This window comes from Sinocyclocheilus rhinocerous, unplaced genomic scaffold (genome assembly GCF_001515625.1).
Source record: "Sinocyclocheilus rhinocerous isolate Xijiao unplaced genomic scaffold, SAMN03320098_v1.1 scaffold552, whole genome shotgun sequence".
Taxonomy (NCBI): Eukaryota; Metazoa; Chordata; class Actinopteri; order Cypriniformes; family Cyprinidae; genus Sinocyclocheilus; species Sinocyclocheilus rhinocerous.
The window spans coordinates 721,323-738,859 of record NW_015625574.1 but is presented as its reverse complement, the minus strand read 5'-3'; the positions used below and the strand labels follow the sequence as shown (position 1 = coordinate 738,859).

Here is a 17,537-nt window from a genome sequence, read left to right as displayed (position 1 = left end):
TTTTTTTTTTTTTTTAAACACCAAGCATTTGTCTATATTAGATTCATGGGGTTTTGTATCATATTGGGTATTGCTTTGGTACTTTGGGCCAATGCATAATTAATTAGTTACCATTTGTATTACTCTAGAGAGATGTTTAGTGCCCTTTGGAGCTGATCCTTAATCAGACTCACTTAACATTTATAGAATATTGTTACTATAATGTACTGTAGTCCTGTAGGTCACCAAGACACAAAGCCTGACATAATCTCCGAACGTATATTGTGTGTGTGTGTTTTTTTTATATCCTCCCCAGTACATGTCAGATATGGAATGCGTTTGTTGGTTTCTTCTCATTTTTAACAGGTGCAGACCTGAGAGAGCACTGGGCTGTCCTACATGTTTATGACGTAGTTGTGTTAAGCCTTGCCTTGGTCTATAAAAAGCCAGTGTATTAATTATATTTATTTTAATATGTTCTTAACATGGTGCTTCAATATAACTTAATTTTTTGATTGTACTGAACTTAATGTATATTACAGTTTTTTTAATATCTACAATTCAGATGTCTTTTTTCCGGTATGTCTTGTATGGCCATCCTGTTTGTTACTTAGGACATTTGAGATAAATCAAAAATTTTTTTAAACAGCCTTAAAATTTTAAAAAAAAAAAAAAAAAAAAAAAACGCATACAGAGAGCCAATGTCCTGTCATCTGCTCAAAAAGCTATTCTGCAGGAATATATTGCATACAGAATAACTTTTCTTATTTATAAGTTGCTTTGAATTAGTGTCCGCTAAATTAATACATGCAAAACAGTGAAAGTAGCTAGTAAAAGAAGTTTTACAGAAAGTGCAGTATAAGTTAGTTTATTAAACAAATCTTGGTTAAAGTCTGAAAATGCAAAAAGAAATGTCTGAGGGTTATGTTTAGAATGAAATGAAGCAATATCACAAGAGCAAGAGTGCAGTTGTTCTGAATTTCAACACTGATCTACTCAATTTTGATTCTTATTTCTGATTGTAAACTGCTGACAGAAGAAGCCGAAATATCAGGGAAAATGAAACACTGTAGTGAGTTTCAACATTATCCTGCTGTTCATAGCTTTAATATTTGTAGTGCAACTATTGTCCAACACTATTGTAAACTACATACGCTAGTCAAGTGAAAAATAAGTGTAGAAATAGATTTATTTTGTGCTAAGTATATACATTTACATATTTATGTACTTAATTAAAATACCCCGCAATAGTACTTTTAGTATACTAAACTGGTATACTTAAAGTCTGCTAAATTGGAACGACTGATTTTGAGAATTTTGTGCTTAATGCACTTTAATTGTGTGGAATAAGGTCTAACTAGAAATATACTGAAGTATATTTGATTGTGCTAAAGTGGAACCATTGCAAGGTATACTTTAAATATATTGCATTTAAAGGCTGATATTATTCAAAGATCATACAATCCTCATCAATAGTGACATTAAAACACATTTTAGGCTTAATACTAATGTGCATTGTGCACAAGTAGAACTCCAAATAAAGTATAATTATAATTTTCACATCAGTAAGCCTCGAGCGATATGTCACTAAATATGTATTTGAACTGTACTTAGTCTAAATGTATTTTAAATATATTACATTTTTTACTAGGGCAGCCAACAGTCAGGACTTGCTTGTAACTAAGCTTAGTGATATCTGTTTAGTTTTAACTACTACAGTAATAGTTAATGATTTATTTTATATATTATAAAACAGTTCAACAGTTCTTTAATATTAGCCTACATCAAAGACACAGCTACAGATGGCTGGGATATCAGCTGACCCGAGAACTACATGATGCAGCAGTGAGCCGTGCAGGTGAGTGACATTCACAGCGGAGCGACGCACCTGAGAGGGATCATTCATCAGCACCGTGACATCACACTGGGGTGAACAGAGTGCGCTGAAGCGGAGCTGTTCACTCGCACAGGTGCTTAACACCGATAATCCACCAAGACCGTCACACCACATGAAGGCCATGAGAGCAGCATTTCTCATTGGTAAGTAGAGGATCTATTTTAAGGATTAGTCAGCTTTTAGCAGTTCAATGCTTCATTGATCTTGGAAGTTCTTCTCATGGAGTTATTGAAATTGATTTTTCATTTGTGCCTGAACATTTGCCAAGTGTTTCTATTGCTCTTGGAGTGAAGTGGTCTAAAATAAAGTGAAATCAAATTGATCTGTTCTTATTAAGGCGTAAGTGCAATAGCATGTGCAATACAATGTACTTTTGAAAAGAGCGTTTTAGAATCTGGGGAATTTAAAAAAAAATTGAGACTATGATGTAAAATTTGTGAGACTGACTGTAATTCCTTTGTACAAAGGCCAGATTCCCTTTCTTCCACCAAAGCTAAAGATGCTCTTTAAAACATTCTCATAATGGTAATGCATGATTTGGATCATGAGGTTTTGTTCTACCTGCTCAAGTGAAACATCACGTACACTACAGGACATTCTAAAATTCAAGTCAGGTTTTCACACAGTTTCTTATGCTTATAACTTGTAATAGGAAAAATTAGAAAATAATATTTTCAAAGAAAACATTTTTACAAAACTTTTGGACCCTAGTGTCTTTGAAATGTGTGAGACTGTTATGTGCATCCATGCTGAACAGGTAGAATGTCATTTCTCATTGCATTAAACTGATGTCAGGACGTGCCAGTTATGAATGTTATTTTCCCTTCCAGCGTCTCATTTGCTGTACCAGCTATTTTACGTTGACACATCAAGAACTACAGACTGCATTTCGCACATGGATGCTTGTGTTTCTCCACACTTCTGCAGAAGCGAACAGGCTGTTCTCAGAAATATCCGCAATTTTAAAGGTACAGAGTTCTTATATTTAAACTTCTATGACGCAAACCAGATGCCATCCATAATGCAATCAATTATTTTTTGTTTAACGGGATTAGGACCGAGGCTGGCTGGTCGCGTTGGGTTAATAACTGCTCTCACAAAAAATGTCAAATTGAATGTTTGCCCTCTTGATCCAGACGAGTTGATTCTGTCAAGGCATTAAAAATTAAAACCTTTCAAGGTGAAGACAACTTTTCAATTTGTCACAAAAGAGTTTGAGTGGGGGCGGTTTGCACACTGGTTTAAAGGTTTCGGGTGCCACTTGGCGTGTAATATAAGAATAATGAATCATTTATAGCAAATTATTTCTATATGCACAGACAAACACACATAAAACAGCCCCACTGTGCATGACTTTTCCCACTTTAAATCCACCATGCTGCCATTTCAGGTGAGTTGGGTTATCTTAATGTTCATTTTGACAAAGATATTTAACAAAGAAAACGCTGTCAGCAATACCTGTCTCCTCTACCTTGTGAAATGTCTCATCACTGTGTTGGCAGCAATTGGATTTAAGTGCAATAGCCTTGAGCAAACTGCACGACTCAAACTGAGGCCATATGTCCATCCAGGGAAGAAGAAAGGTCTTGCTTGAGGGGACATTGAAGTTGTTTGTTGGTAGTGCCTGAATGCAAGAAAGGGAGAGAGAGAGAGCGAGAAAGAGAGAGAAAAGCACAGTCTGGCCTCAGGGAAGCAAACGAGAAAACAATATATGGGATCATCAGTCCATATTCACATATGATATTGGCTGTCGTGTTGATATATTTTAACATGTGACCATAATAACGTTTTGGAAAACCATAGTGCACTTTAAAACTCTAAGACAATTGTAGACATCTTATGGATCAATTTAAGGACCAATTAAAGGATTAAATGCTTTATAAACAATCACATACAATAGCCATTAACCTCAGCTATTAAAAATTCATGCACACATTGAGATGCAGATGAATAGAGTTCACTCATTAAAAGCTTATGGTAAGCTCATGTCAAAGCGGTGACGTTGAAAGTGCCTCTAGTAAAGGCTGCTTTGCTGCTGTCTCTTTTCATCTCTGTGGAAAGATGGAGGCTGCCAAATGACTGACGCAAAGGTCTGTAACGCCACTCTTCAGATGATGTTCAGCCGCTCACCTGCATTGGGACAGTGCATGTGTTCTGGACCAGATCCATGCAGCACTCTACAGCAGCTGTACTCTCAGTGCCAGCATCACTGGGGTATGCCACACACATTCAATACTGCAATATCAATAATGTAAATATGACAAAAAGCTAGGTTCTACATGTATGGCATGCTGTCAGTTACCACAGCCAATTTTGACTTGGCCCTCAGTTTGCTTGTAAATTAAACAAAAATTGCATGTACAGTAACATACTTAAAGGGATAGTTCACCCCCCCCCAAAAAAAGGACAATTCTGACATAATTTACTCACCCTAATGATGTTCCAAACCTATAAGACTTCGGATAATCTTCAAAACTGAACCTTTTACTGAAACCCAAGAAGTTTCTGTCCCTCCACTGAAAGAGCGTTCAACCAAAACACAGAGGATCCAACAAAAAGTAATAAAGAGTAACATTCACTTTATATGATTTACAGATTTATTTTAGACTTTTATGCACATATTAATACACATGCATACAGAGCATCACATATGGTAGACATGGAAGCTGGTGTGCCACATGCTTGAATAGACCTCTTTGGTTCTTTTGCATCACGCAACCATGTTTGAACTTCCATGTTTACCAGATGTGATGTGCATTATGTATGTGTGTGTCGATCTTTGCTGAAATCGAATTGAAAGCCTTAATTAAATCTGTTCATCACATAAAGTGATCATATCTCATCACAAGATTTGGATTAAACCGGTCGATCCATTTGGATTCAGATTCATTTTAGGACGCCATTTGGATCTACTATTTTTTTGGGTGAAAGAAACCTTGCAGATTTCATTAAAAATAATTTTAATTTATGTTTCTAAGTTTAACCAAAGTTGGATTCGTTTGGAATGACATTTTCACTTTTGGGTGAAGTTCTGTAAAGCTAAGCAGCTTTTTGCCCACATTGAGCAGTTATGCTATGCAATTTCGACGACATAGTCTACACTAGTACTGTAAGACGACATAGTACTGTAAGTGTACTATTGCAAATTGAATTTTTTTTGGCTTGTGTTTACTAATGTGGTTTGTGTCTGTAGTAACTGATTGCATGTCACAAGTGAGACTACATGTTTTTCCTGACTGTGGCACATTGTAAGATAGTCCTGAGACAGTCCTGATTTTTGCCTCCTCCCCCTCCCCCTATTAATAAAAGCTATTACTTTTATTACTATTATTTTATTGTTTTCCAGCTCCAAAAAACAAGCAACTTGAGGCAGAATGGCAAGCCAGTGATCACAAAGAACATGGTAAGTCCTTGGTCTGTACATTGTGCACCAAAGGAAACTTATAACTGCATGCATGCATGCTGTGTTTACCTCATTGTACACTCTCATTCCCTCAATCCAGGACACCACAACAACCAATCCTGTCTTGAAGAAATAGTGGCTTGTCTTGGGGAGAAATCCTGTAACAGCCAAATGGTGCCATTTGTCCAGGAATGCAACGCCTACCAGTGCAACCCAAGTCAGTGCAGAGAGGCATTGAGGCAGTTCTACTCGGCTCTTCCTCACAATGTGGCTGAGAAACTGGTGTTCTGTGACTGTGATAGAGAAGACCAGGAATGCCAGCAGATGAAAGCCTCTCTACACTCTGGATCCTGTGCGAGTGACCGGTTGCAGACACCCTGGACCTGCCTGGAGGCACTGGACAGCTGCTCTGAAGATACATTGTGCAGGTTAGCCCTCAACATTGAAGACAAATCATTGACAAAATGTTTTACAACAGGAAATGCTTATAAATCATAATTTCTATAAACCAGTTATAGGCCAGGGTTTTGTTGGGCTGCATTTGTGCATAACTGGTTTGAGAGAAAAAAAATAAATAAAAAAAAAATAAAATAAAATACACAGTTCCTCTTTGGAAGTTTCAGTCACTTTAGTTAGGGGACCAATTTTCACCATTAACTAACTATTAACTACAACTTATGTCTCAATAAATTCTTAATTTGCTGCGTATGCACTCTAAAGTTACTGTACAGAGCAGTCTTACTGTAAGTACACCTACCTGTTTTCCTCCCTGAGGTTCTGATGATGGAGGCGATGGCGAAGCAACTCAAATTTGGCTGTACTCGTTACCCAGCCTCCCTCATAGTCATACCATGGACAAGGACATGGTCAACTAAAGTGGCTCAAATTTCATCTGAGACTGCTTGTCTCCTTGCCCTTCTTCTCCCTCCACCACCACCACCACCACGTCCTCCTCAACCTATTCCTTAATTTCTCTGTCTTCAGCATTGTTCCAAAGCTCAGTGAACTGATTTTAGTAACCCTTTTATCTATTTATTGAAGGATCTGATTGATGTGTGTTCAATTTTGACTCTTAGTGTTTCCACCTGGGTAATTGTTTGCTAATTGAGCTCAAGCTGTGCTGACTTGAGTGAACAGTACTGAATGCTAGTGCTTTCTAAATGACCAAATGGTGTAAGCACTGAGAAATGTAGGGATTTGTGTGTAGAGTTTTGCAGTAACAGTTCACCAAATCTGACTCATGTGTTAAAGCAGGGGAATAGTGTTTATAGTTCAGCAAAATGGGTGTGCTTTTTGAAAAATGGCGTTATGGTTTTGAAATTTTAGTTCAAAAGCCTGGTTATAGTGTTTTAGCAATCGAGAAAAACTGTAAAAGTCAGTAAGGTAGTTGTTAAGTTTAGGGTTTGAATAAAACAGAATAAGGCATTAAAGGGGTCATATGATGCTGCTAAAAAGAACATTATTTTGTGTATTTGGTGTAATGAAATGTTAATTACTCACCCTCATGTCGTTCTAAACCCATAAGACCTTCATCTTCGGAACATAAATTAAGATATTTTTGATTAATTCTGACAACTCTCTGACCCTCCCATAGACAGCAAGGTAATTACCACGATCAACACACAGAAACGTAGCAAGGAGATCGGTAAAATAATTCATGTGACATCAGGGGTTCAACCGGAATTTTACGAAGCTACGAGAATACTTTTTGTACGCAAAGAAAACAAAAATAACGACTTTATTCAACAATCCGTCTCCTCCGTGTCACGATAGTGCTATTTTGGAGAGTATCCACTGACCGTAAACAGCGTATGCTATTCTGTGTCAGCTGAGACATGCGGACACGTTGTTTTCGTTCAAATCAAAGCGTAAACAACGTAGAAAACGTATACGCGTGACGCAGCTGACACAGAACAGTATACGCTGTTTACGTTCAGTGGATACTCTCCAAAATAGCACCAGGGTGATGCGGAGGAGACGAATTGTTGAATAAAGTCGTTATTTTTGTTTTCTTTGCGTACAAAAAGCATTCTCGTAGCTCCGTAAAATTACGGTTGAACCCCTGATGTCACATGGATTATTTTACCGATCTCCTTGCTACGTTTCTGGACCTTGATCGTGGTATGATGAAGCTAGTTGACCATCATGGTCTTTCCAGTTGACTGGAAAAGATTTAGTTAAGTAGTTAAGAGGCGTTGTAGGAATACTGGCACACATGATTTATATAGACTGCTGCTGATAAAAAAACAACAACTCTTTACTATTCACAGGCAGATATTTAACAGTTACCTCTCCAAATGTTTTGGGGAAAAGGAATCTGCGCATGAAACGACCAGTGAATGGCTAAGTCATCTGGACCCCGACTTCTTTCTTGGGCACGACCTCCAATGCAGGGTGGCATTTGTGGAAACAATGGGTTCGATACTTCATCATCCATGCACTTGTGATGGATTACATCATCATGATCAATATAAGTGCAATGAGCTAAAACACATTTTCCAGGACAAGTCCCTCTTCAGTGAGTACTTTCAGAGGTTGCTGGCTAATTTATCTACTGGGCATTTGCATTTGCAAGTACTGCTGGCGTAGTCTCATTCTGATTGATGTATTCTGATTTAACCATTCAAATCATAGCGCTCTCAGGGACCAAAGAAAATTTCCGACATGAAGAATCCCATGAATTAAACACTGGGCAACAACCAAGCAGTACAACAAGCACTGAACAGCAGTGGTTAAGTGGTGAAAATGTCCAACATGGACAATTGGATGATTCAAGCAATGGGCAACGACCAACCAATGAATCGAGCGTTAAGCAGCAGTGGTTGAGTGGTGAGTTGATGCACTTTAAGTGCACTTTTCCTTTTTCATTACGTTATTGCTGATGTATTACTAATGTATTGTCTTTGTTTACACCAGATCAACTCTTTTACATACTGATATACATCTCTGCGTTAATGGTGGTGGTATTGCTTGTGGTCAGTCTGGTTTTGCACAGACTTTGGTAAGTTGTCTTTATTGTAATGCATACCAAATTATGCAGATGTTTTGGCAAAACTTTAGTGTAGGGACCAATTCTCATGATTAACTAGTTGCTTATTAGCATGCCTATTATTAACATATTGGCTGTTTATTAGTGCTTATAAAGCACATATTCTGCATGACCATACTCTACATCCCTAATCCTACCCAATACCTAACTGCCTTACTTTAACTATCAATGTTTTAATAATGATTTAATGGCTTTTCTTTTAGGAGAATACACCAAGCTGCTGGTAAACCAACTTTTGAGGCCCATCAGTCAAAGTCCCTGATGTTGTCATCTGTTATTATTTAACCTGTCAAGACGCAATGATCGCCGACGGCCTCAGATTATTATTGTTTCACTTTCAAACATCACACTCATACTTGATCTTTTGGGTATGTCATTTATGTCTCCATGCCAAAATGGGGGGTGCTTGAGAAGGGGTTAAGTGGCAGTGATATTTATGATACTTTGCACATTGTAGGTATATCTTTCACTGTGAATTTTAAATATCCTTATAAAATATGTAATATTTTAAATATATTTAATAAATACCAGTTTGCTTTCTATCAAGCCACAATTAAGGTTTAAAATAAGGGATTGTTTTGCTCTGACTGATGCTCTGATAGTGTGGAACTTGATTTTATTTACATGGTATTGACGGGATTGTGAAAAGTGGAGATAATGATTTGTACATGGATACTGATAGTTGACCAGAACATCCCAAAGGTTTTATTATTATTATCATTATTATTTCAAAATTGTGGTCATTTGGTATTATTGTCATAAGCTTTATTACTTGGTAGGTGTCAAAATATGAAGAATTACATTTTCCTTGATCATGTGACATAGGCGGCCATTGTTCTGAAGATATATCGTGAGTTTCAGACCTCAGTGCAAAAAGGGAAAAGAAATAAAAACAAAATAAAATAAAAAAATAAATAAAAGCTTGTAATAGATGAGAAGTAATACTCTTGTGTAATGTGCTAATCTGATTCTGTTTCAGGGCATAAACTAAAAATAAAGTGTTAATGAGCAACATTCAGCGTCTCTGATATCAGTTCTCTCATTTATCTGTAATACGTTGTGGAAGATGAATAGCCAGTATGAGGAAAGCCTCTGATAAGAGGACATGCTCTTGTCTTCTTCAGCACATCTGATATTCATCATGGTGCATCAGTCTGTCTTGTCCCCATTCCTACCGACACTCAACACCTCAATCCAGATGTTTGTAAGTCTAATGATGTGTTTCCCGAATCACAGTGTCAGGACCACACTAAATCATCATTAGGAACTTCACCACTGACATTAACGAGACATTTCACCATAGTTGTCTTACCCCTCGTGGTTAAACTTTTATCACACAGGGTTTAACAGTGTTGAAAACGAACCTTTTCATGTTTTTTCATGTTTACACCACTCATTTTTCACAAATTGAAGATTTCATATTATTATTTTATTACAACAACACACTGTATATATTTCATTAGGATATTCTTAGCTAACATGTTTAGTTTAAGCCCTATGTATACACCGCATTATTATACATTTTTTAATTAATTATATTTTTCATATCTGTAGCCATAGTTATAATACATCTTAAAAGGTAATCTTACAGTATCTATTCATGGTTATACCTTTTAAGAGAATAATGTGGTATAACATAAAATACAGAAAATGGGTGTCGTTTTTTTTTTTTTTTACTCTTTTGACAGCACTAATATATATGACCCTGAACCACAAAACCAGTCTTAAAGTGTCAATTTTTTGAAATTGAGATTTATACATCATCTGAAAACTGAATAAATAAGCTTCCCATTGATGTATGGTTTGTTAGGATTGGACAATATTTGGCCGAGATACAACTATTTGAAAATCTGGAATCTGAGGGTGCAAAAAATCTAAATATTGAGAAAATCTCCTTTAAAGTTGTCCAAATGAAGTTCTTAGCAATGCATATTACTAATCAAAAATTAAGTTTTGATATATTTACGGTAGGGAAGTTACAAAATATCTTCATGGAACATGCTCTTTACTTAATATCCTAATGATTTTTGACATAAAATAAAAACCTATAAATTTGACCCATACAATGTATTTTTGGCTATTGCTACAAATATACCCCAGTGACTTAAGACTCCAGGTGCTCCAGGGTCACACACACACACATATACACACACACATACATGTGTATAGTATATACACACACACACACACACACACACACACACACTAAATGGACAAATGGATTCCTGCACATCTCTTAATTACTGAATTCAGGGGCCTTATTTATGAAATGCATGTACACACTAAAGTGTCACATCAATTTCTAAGTAGGCGTTTCAATCAGACCCTTTCATCCCTGCTAGATATTCCACGGACCACAGTAAAGTGTAAACCTTCTGTTGGCTCGGAGCAAAAGGGATAGCCTTCGTTGTCCTTGTGCATTGATGAGTCTTGGCTGCCGAAACCCTGTCGCCGGTTTGTGATTTTTCCCTCCTCAGACAACTGTTGGTAAATTCTCCCCACTGCTGGCCGGGAGAAACCCACAAGCCTGGCATCTTCAGACATACTTTGACCAGTTGCCTTGCCATAGCAATTTGACCATTGTCAAAGTCGCTCAGATCTTTATTCCTGCTCGTTTCTCCTGCATCCAACACACTGATTACGAGAACTGATTGTTTGCTTATCATCTAATCTACCCAGATATTAATATGTGGCCTTGTTAGGAGATGATCAACAATATTCGCTTCACCTGTGACCGGTCACAGTGTTTTGGCTCATCAGTGCATATTTATGCTTCAAGGAAAACTAAACAGCCCCGCAGGGGTTAATAAGTGAAGTTATTAACGTAATTTCGGCAGGAGTACGCCCATATAATCTTCCAATTAATATACAAGTATAAAAACAGCCTCTTACCACTTCTGTTCTTTCGGCATCCCTCCTCCTCCCCATCTCCCCCTTTTTATGCATATTTATTTATTTATCTTTCTGTCTATGATGGGGGGCTATCGGAGCTCGAGTAGAATAGTCTCTCTGAGCCCTCCATTGCAGACATCAAGCCAAATCTGTTTACCACTAATGCTAAGATTATATGGGCACACAAACTCATGAATGTAGCCTTGGTTTTGATTGTAAATGCTTGAAATACACAGCCACAGAGGGGAAGAAATTGAGAGAGAAAAAGAGGACAGGTGTAAAACACAAAAAGACAAGGAGAACAATGGAATAGGGCAGAAAATAAATGAAATTTACACATCATTTTGCTATGTCAATGTAATGCTGGGTTTTCTATAATAGGCTTGGCCTTGCCTTCACTTGTTAAATCACCTGGGGATCAAGGTCATGGCAGTGTGCTGTAATAAACAGCTGCGTCCATCTGTTTTCTTTCGCTTGAGAGTGAAAAGGCCTGAATATCTATTACTTTCACAAATACAGGTAATACAGGCAAACAGAGTGCTGCTTTAACACTCTCCCAAAACAATTAGAGCACTTGGAGAGAAGGGTAAATAAACCAGACCACGAGAGATAAAGTGAAATGTGTTTACGCACAGCACATCCCACCTGTATTTAAACTAGATCAAAAGAAATATAAAGACGCACACTGAAAGCTATCAGTGCCAAACGTAGCTTGAAGCATGAATGCTTTTAAAAAATTCACAAAATTCCAAAAAGTGTTTTTATTGATCTTACTACATATAAACTGAAAACCTTTAATAACCAGAAATGATAGCTTCCAAACATGCCCAGTATATAGGCAACTATATGAAGGCAGGTTGAAAAGCAGTCAAATTTATTGGTACAGATATGTGATGTTAGTACAAAGACAAGAATAAGCGATTTAGTTCAAAGACAATAAAGTACAGCAATAAGGATCATTTTCTTAGATTTTACATCAAACATTGTTAATGCATAAATGATTTGACCGCTACAAATATATTTAAAAAAAAAGTAACTTTATTTTAAAGGCAGAGTAAGTGATTTCTGGTAGCCAATGTTGATATCTCGGCTAATGTCCGTCCCATGCACTGAACGCGCTCTCCTCCACATCACGAGTAGACACGCCCCTTATTGCTGATTGGCTACAAGTTTGTTTTGCGATTCGGCCCGAATCAGTTTTCTAAAGTGTTTTTGAAAAATCACATACCCTGCCTTTAAGGACCAATTCTCACTATGAAATAGCGTGCATACTACTAACATATTGGCAGTCTATTAGCACTTATAAAGCAATATAAATGCCTTATTCTGCATATTTTAGATCCCTCAATTCTACCCCTTACTATTTTAATAAGCAGCAATTTAGGACTTTGTTGAGGCAAAAGTTGTAGTTAATAGTTAGTTAGTAGTGACAATTTGACCTTAAAGTAAAGTGTGTCCACATATGCACAGACTATATTAATGTGACTTAAAACAGCATGCATTCAAACAGGCTACATTACTTGGTGAAAGGATTCTTTATTTCAGTTATTAATTTTAACAAATGTTTGTACTGAATACTTGCGTCTTGTAGATTTATTGTTAATACTGTTGAAATGACAGCACATAGTGCTCTGAACCTGCTCTGAACTCTGCCACTGCGCTCTCTGCAGTCCGATCGTAACTATTTTAAGCAGGATATATGAATCAGTGAGGGGGAAAAAAATACTCTCACAGATAGGGGGTGATCAGCCTCATGTCAAGTCACATTTTCTATTTTTAGTGTTTTCTGTTTGACAGAAACTACAAAAGGCATGGGCTCATTTCTTTGGCGTAAAATGCACATGTTTCCTGTTATAGGCACAATATAGTATATTGTAGATATGATTAATTTAAATACTGCATCAGCAGCTCTTAAAAGGACAATCAAAGTAAAAGCATTTAGCAGAGGCCAAAAGTCTGAAAGCAGGTTTACAGCACATGAATGTGGTTTTAGACTTTTGGACCACATTGTATGTATTTTCACTTAGAATGAAAAGGCTGGATGTTTTTAGTAGCTTGGCTGACCTTGGAGTTAGTTGTTCGATTTAAGGCTTGGCAGATGAATTCTCCCGCTTCCATCACTTTCAACAGGTCCACCCCCTGCATCACAAACACAAACACCACCAACAGTTACCAGTCACAACAGACACCAGGGGGCGCAGTAGCAAAAGAAACTGGAAGCCTGAGATGTTATCTGTGTGAGGATTAAGAAGAGGAGGCAGTTAAAGGGTGTGGATTTAAAAAAACAAGTGTGAGAAACTGTAGAACATAATTACTGCAAACGTGCTGCCACCCGAATATCAGGTATATCAGGACTGGTATGCACATTTTTACCCAAATAATACCCTCCAGACACCCTCTCACACACCCATGTAAATGTTGTGTACTGTATATACTATGACAAAAACAGTTTTCCACATTTTATTCAACAACGGGAAAAACTGAGTAATGGAAAAACTGGGAGTGTAGTCAAAGTGTGTGTATAAACATATACAGTGGCCTCAGAAAGTATTTGGATGCAAAAGTCAAACATAAAAATGTGTGCATGTCTTAGCATGATGTAACAAAATAACTGAGAAAGTGGCATTTATTTTAAACACAATTTTTGTCCAAAATGTTTCACAAAGAGATGGCCAGAATTGAAATGATACAGTAGACGTACTGCCCAAAAATGAAGACAGCAAGTATTAAGATGCATTCAGATTGTAGAAATGTTATTAGCATGCTGAATTCCCATGTGAGGGGATCTGCACTCTAAAACAGATCTGTGAAAATAGGGAACAATGTACTGTATTAATACAAAATTAATTTTTTAAAGGTGTTTTATCTGTGTTTTCATTTTTGCACTGCGTTGTGTTTTAGAATGAATGGAAATGTCTATAAAATTAATGGTTAATGTCCTGCCAGAAAATTACCAGTACATTTTTTAACAGTGTGACCCAAAAAAACAAAAACAAAATCATATATCCACAAAAAATTACCACTGCAAAAAAAAAAAAATTCTGAGAACACTTTGTGCAGCATTTAACTGCAGATGCCATTTGCTTTGATTTTCTGCATCTAATGGCATTCAGACATTTTTCGAGTAACTTAAGTGCCCAAAAGTGTCATTGCTTATTAATGTAACATTCTCGGTGATTAATTTAGAAAACCGAGACTTACGGTTTCAATTCCAAGACCATGTAGCATATATAAAACATCCTCAGTAGAAACATTGCCAGACGCTCCCTTGGCATACGGGCATCCTCCGAGGCCTGCAACCGAGGAGTCGACCACAGAAACCCCCATCTGCCAAACACAAATGAAAAAGGCCGGTTAGAACCAACCTACGACACCTAGGGGGTGTTAAACCCTTAGAACAATGGCGTTCATTATCTCAAGGTATTCACATGTTACTCTTTTTCCAGGAGACTGGCATAGACGGAACATCTGGTACGCTATGGAGCATCTCTACCTTCTGTTGGACTGCATTTTTCTTGGAAGTCCCATTTAACCAGGCATTATTTGAAGCCGGATATGACGCTACAGCAATTCTACTCTGGATATTAATCACATATTAAGGAAAACATGAGGGTAAATCAGGAGATTTATTTGAATGTATTAAATGTGTTCTTTCAAGGTTTAATGTGAGCAAGGGATAACACAAAATGGGAAATAACAATCGTAATGACTTCTAGTGGGACAGCACTCCCTTTTCCAAAACCAGATTTCCTAATGTGAAAGATACTTTGGTTTTGGCAAACAGGAGAACCGTTTGAACCCAAGGCGACATAATAATTCAATGTTAATCACGCAGAGGCACTATGGTTTAACCTTGAGTACAATGCCTCAGTCTTCAGTGGTCCTGAATAAATACAGCTCACACATGTGAAAAAATAATCACCTGTAAATGCGCCTACTGTCTCTATGAGCTCGCACAGCAGCAGGTTGGATTGCACAATGTTCATAATCAGAGTAATTGTAGATTTTTTTAACAGGGTGTGGAAAAAAGGCATTTGTCTGGCCTCCATATGAGAATTAATGACGCGTTTTGGGCCAGTCTTGCACGTCTGCGCTTTTGTTGGAGCGCTAAACCAAACACCCAGAAGATGTCGCTTAACAAAGGATTAGACGTAGGCCTGTTACCAAACTCGAATGGACTTCAACAAACTCTGTCAAGCTGCTGATATGATTCCCTGAGTTTATGAAAGATGAGTTACAATACATAGAGATGTTCTCCTTGAAAGAACCAACTCAGGACCTAAAAGTAGGCTCAAATCGCATTGGGGTTCACTTTGAGCTGTGACAGGGACTCCATTGTCTATTTACTCTTTCAGTGTTGTTGTTTTTATTATTATTATTAGTAGTAGTAGAAGTATATTTGAGCACAGTTAGTGTTATGTTACATTACAGGACTAAGGCAATGGCAAATTAACAACTTTTGAATGCTGCACTTTTTCTAGTCAAGAAAAAATTGTTGTGATATTTCTACGATAACAGGCATATTTAAATTTTAAAATGTTTCAATTATTTGGAATTATTTGGAATAATGTGAATGTGGAAATAACAACACTGGCTCTTTGGAAAAACATGCCTCAACCAAAAACGTACAGTTCCCTTTCATGGGAACTTCGAACTGTGTCCTCTAGGGGTCGCTATGGGGAACGCCTCGTCGTGACCCGTGTCTGAAGCATACATTGAAAAAACACCAACAACACGTTGGCCGGCGACAGCCATGACATCACTACCGGTGTGACTATAGTATAAATAGGCACCGGGAGAACACATCATCCTCTTCTTCGTCTTCATTGACTGTTTTGTTTGAAGCGTGCATTTCTGTGGTAAGAGCGATCTCTATTCATATCATTATGGCGAGCACTAGCAAAGCGTTTAGAGGATATGAGCATCCGTGTTGTCGTTGTTTAACATCTGATGACATGAGATGTTTTCTCTTTCGCGATCGTCGGCTTGCACGAGAGTGAGTCGCTGGAGGATGATGTTATTTCATTAACATTGTCTGATCCAGGGGCCAGTGCTCTGCTGGAAAGCAGGAAAATGTCTGAGGAGGGCATAAAGCTGAGGCTGAGCTTTCCCAATCCTCCTGCCCTGTGTATGATGAGCTTTTAAAAGTTATGGATCGCGCCATGACGAGGCTTTACTTGCCCTGAAGCGGGTGAAGAAAATGACGTCGCGAAATATTGGCTAGCTTGCAGTACACTTACCCTTCTGATTCTAACAATCGCGCTGTAGGTCGAGTCCCCCTCTCGCTGAGAGCTGGGTTTGTGCTGCCTCAGCTAAGTTAAATTACTGCTAGTGAGACCCTGCGTCCTCTAGGTTTCTTGCCATGCTTCGGACGCAAGCTTCAGACGAAGAAGTGGATGATGTGTTCTCGCCTATTTATACTATAGTCACACCGGTAGTGTGACATGGCTGTCGCCGGCCAACGTGTTGTTGGTGTTTTTTCAATGTATGCTTCAGACACGGGTCACGACGAGGCGTTCCCCATAGCGACCCCTAGAGGACGCAGTGTCTCGTTCCCTACTCAGGGAACCATGGTTACATAAGTAACCTGAGACGTTTTACTTACACTTTTTAGTGCCACTCACCATATTATTTAAATTCATATTAATTACATTATTTAATTTGCAAACTGTTACAATAATCAGCATATTAAACATTGACACATTCATCTATTTCAGAGAAAACCAAATGTGCTATTAGTGCCACTCACTGGGCATTACACTTTAAAAATGTCTCCAAAAAAAAATAAAATAGCGTAATATTATTTTGCAGAAATGTTGCCACAGGCATGCTTTTTCATTGAGCCTAGGCTGGGAAATAAAGTTAACCTGGATCACTTTGTGTTTACAATGCATGCTTTAAGTTAACCAAAATGCGGACCCACAGTGAACAGTTCACACAATATGACAAACAACTCTTTGAGTTCAAAGAGCAATTTACAAAAATACAATAAAAAATAACCACTCCCCAAATAAAAGCTATCGTATGGCTTCAGAGGATTTAGAATATACTCAGGGCTCTACGCTTACTTTTCTTTTTAGGAGCACTTGTGCTCCTAACTTAAAAAATTTAGGAACACGTTCAAAATTTTAGGAGCGCCTTCTAATCAATAATCCAAAATTTTATCAAAAGTAGCCTTCCCATTACGAGGTGATATTTGACTCCTCTAACTTTATTAAAATATGTCATCTTTTGTCAAATTCTTAAAAAAAATTATATTTTATAAGCTTTTTAAATTTTTTTAATTAAAACGACAGAATAAGAACAAGTAGAATAAG

At 37.5% G+C, this 17,537-nt stretch overlaps 2 protein-coding genes across 3 annotated transcripts in view; one reads left to right on the top strand and one right to left on the bottom strand.

Annotated features, from left to right (window-relative positions):
• The first annotated feature begins 1,955 nt into the window (after positions 1–1,955).
• Positions 1,956–8,739, top strand: gfral (GDNF family receptor alpha like). The gene is made up of 9 exons (XM_016567247.1): positions 1,956–2,019; positions 2,707–2,844; positions 3,938–4,090; positions 5,223–5,279; positions 5,380–5,707; positions 7,550–7,797; positions 7,914–8,108; positions 8,196–8,280; positions 8,532–8,739. Exons 1-9 carry the CDS (start codon positions 1,989–1,991, stop codon positions 8,611–8,613), a joined length of 1,317 nt encoding a protein of 438 aa, XP_016422733.1. The 5' UTR covers positions 1,956–1,988; the 3' UTR covers positions 8,614–8,739.
• Positions 8,740–12,844: 4,105 nt separating this feature from the next.
• hmgcll1 (3-hydroxymethyl-3-methylglutaryl-CoA lyase like 1) overlaps positions 12,845–17,537 on the bottom strand; it is a 22,460-nt gene continuing 17,767 nt past the window's right edge. For both annotated transcript variants that reach the window (XM_016567234.1, XM_016567229.1), the window contains exons 8-9: positions 14,422–14,547; positions 12,845–13,359 (exon numbers count right to left, since the gene is read on the bottom strand). In XM_016567234.1, the coding sequence (XP_016422720.1) occupies positions 13,240–13,359; positions 14,422–14,547 (246 nt within the window). In that variant the 3' untranslated portion in view covers positions 12,845–13,239. The remainder of the gene's footprint in view (positions 13,360–14,421; positions 14,548–17,537) is intronic.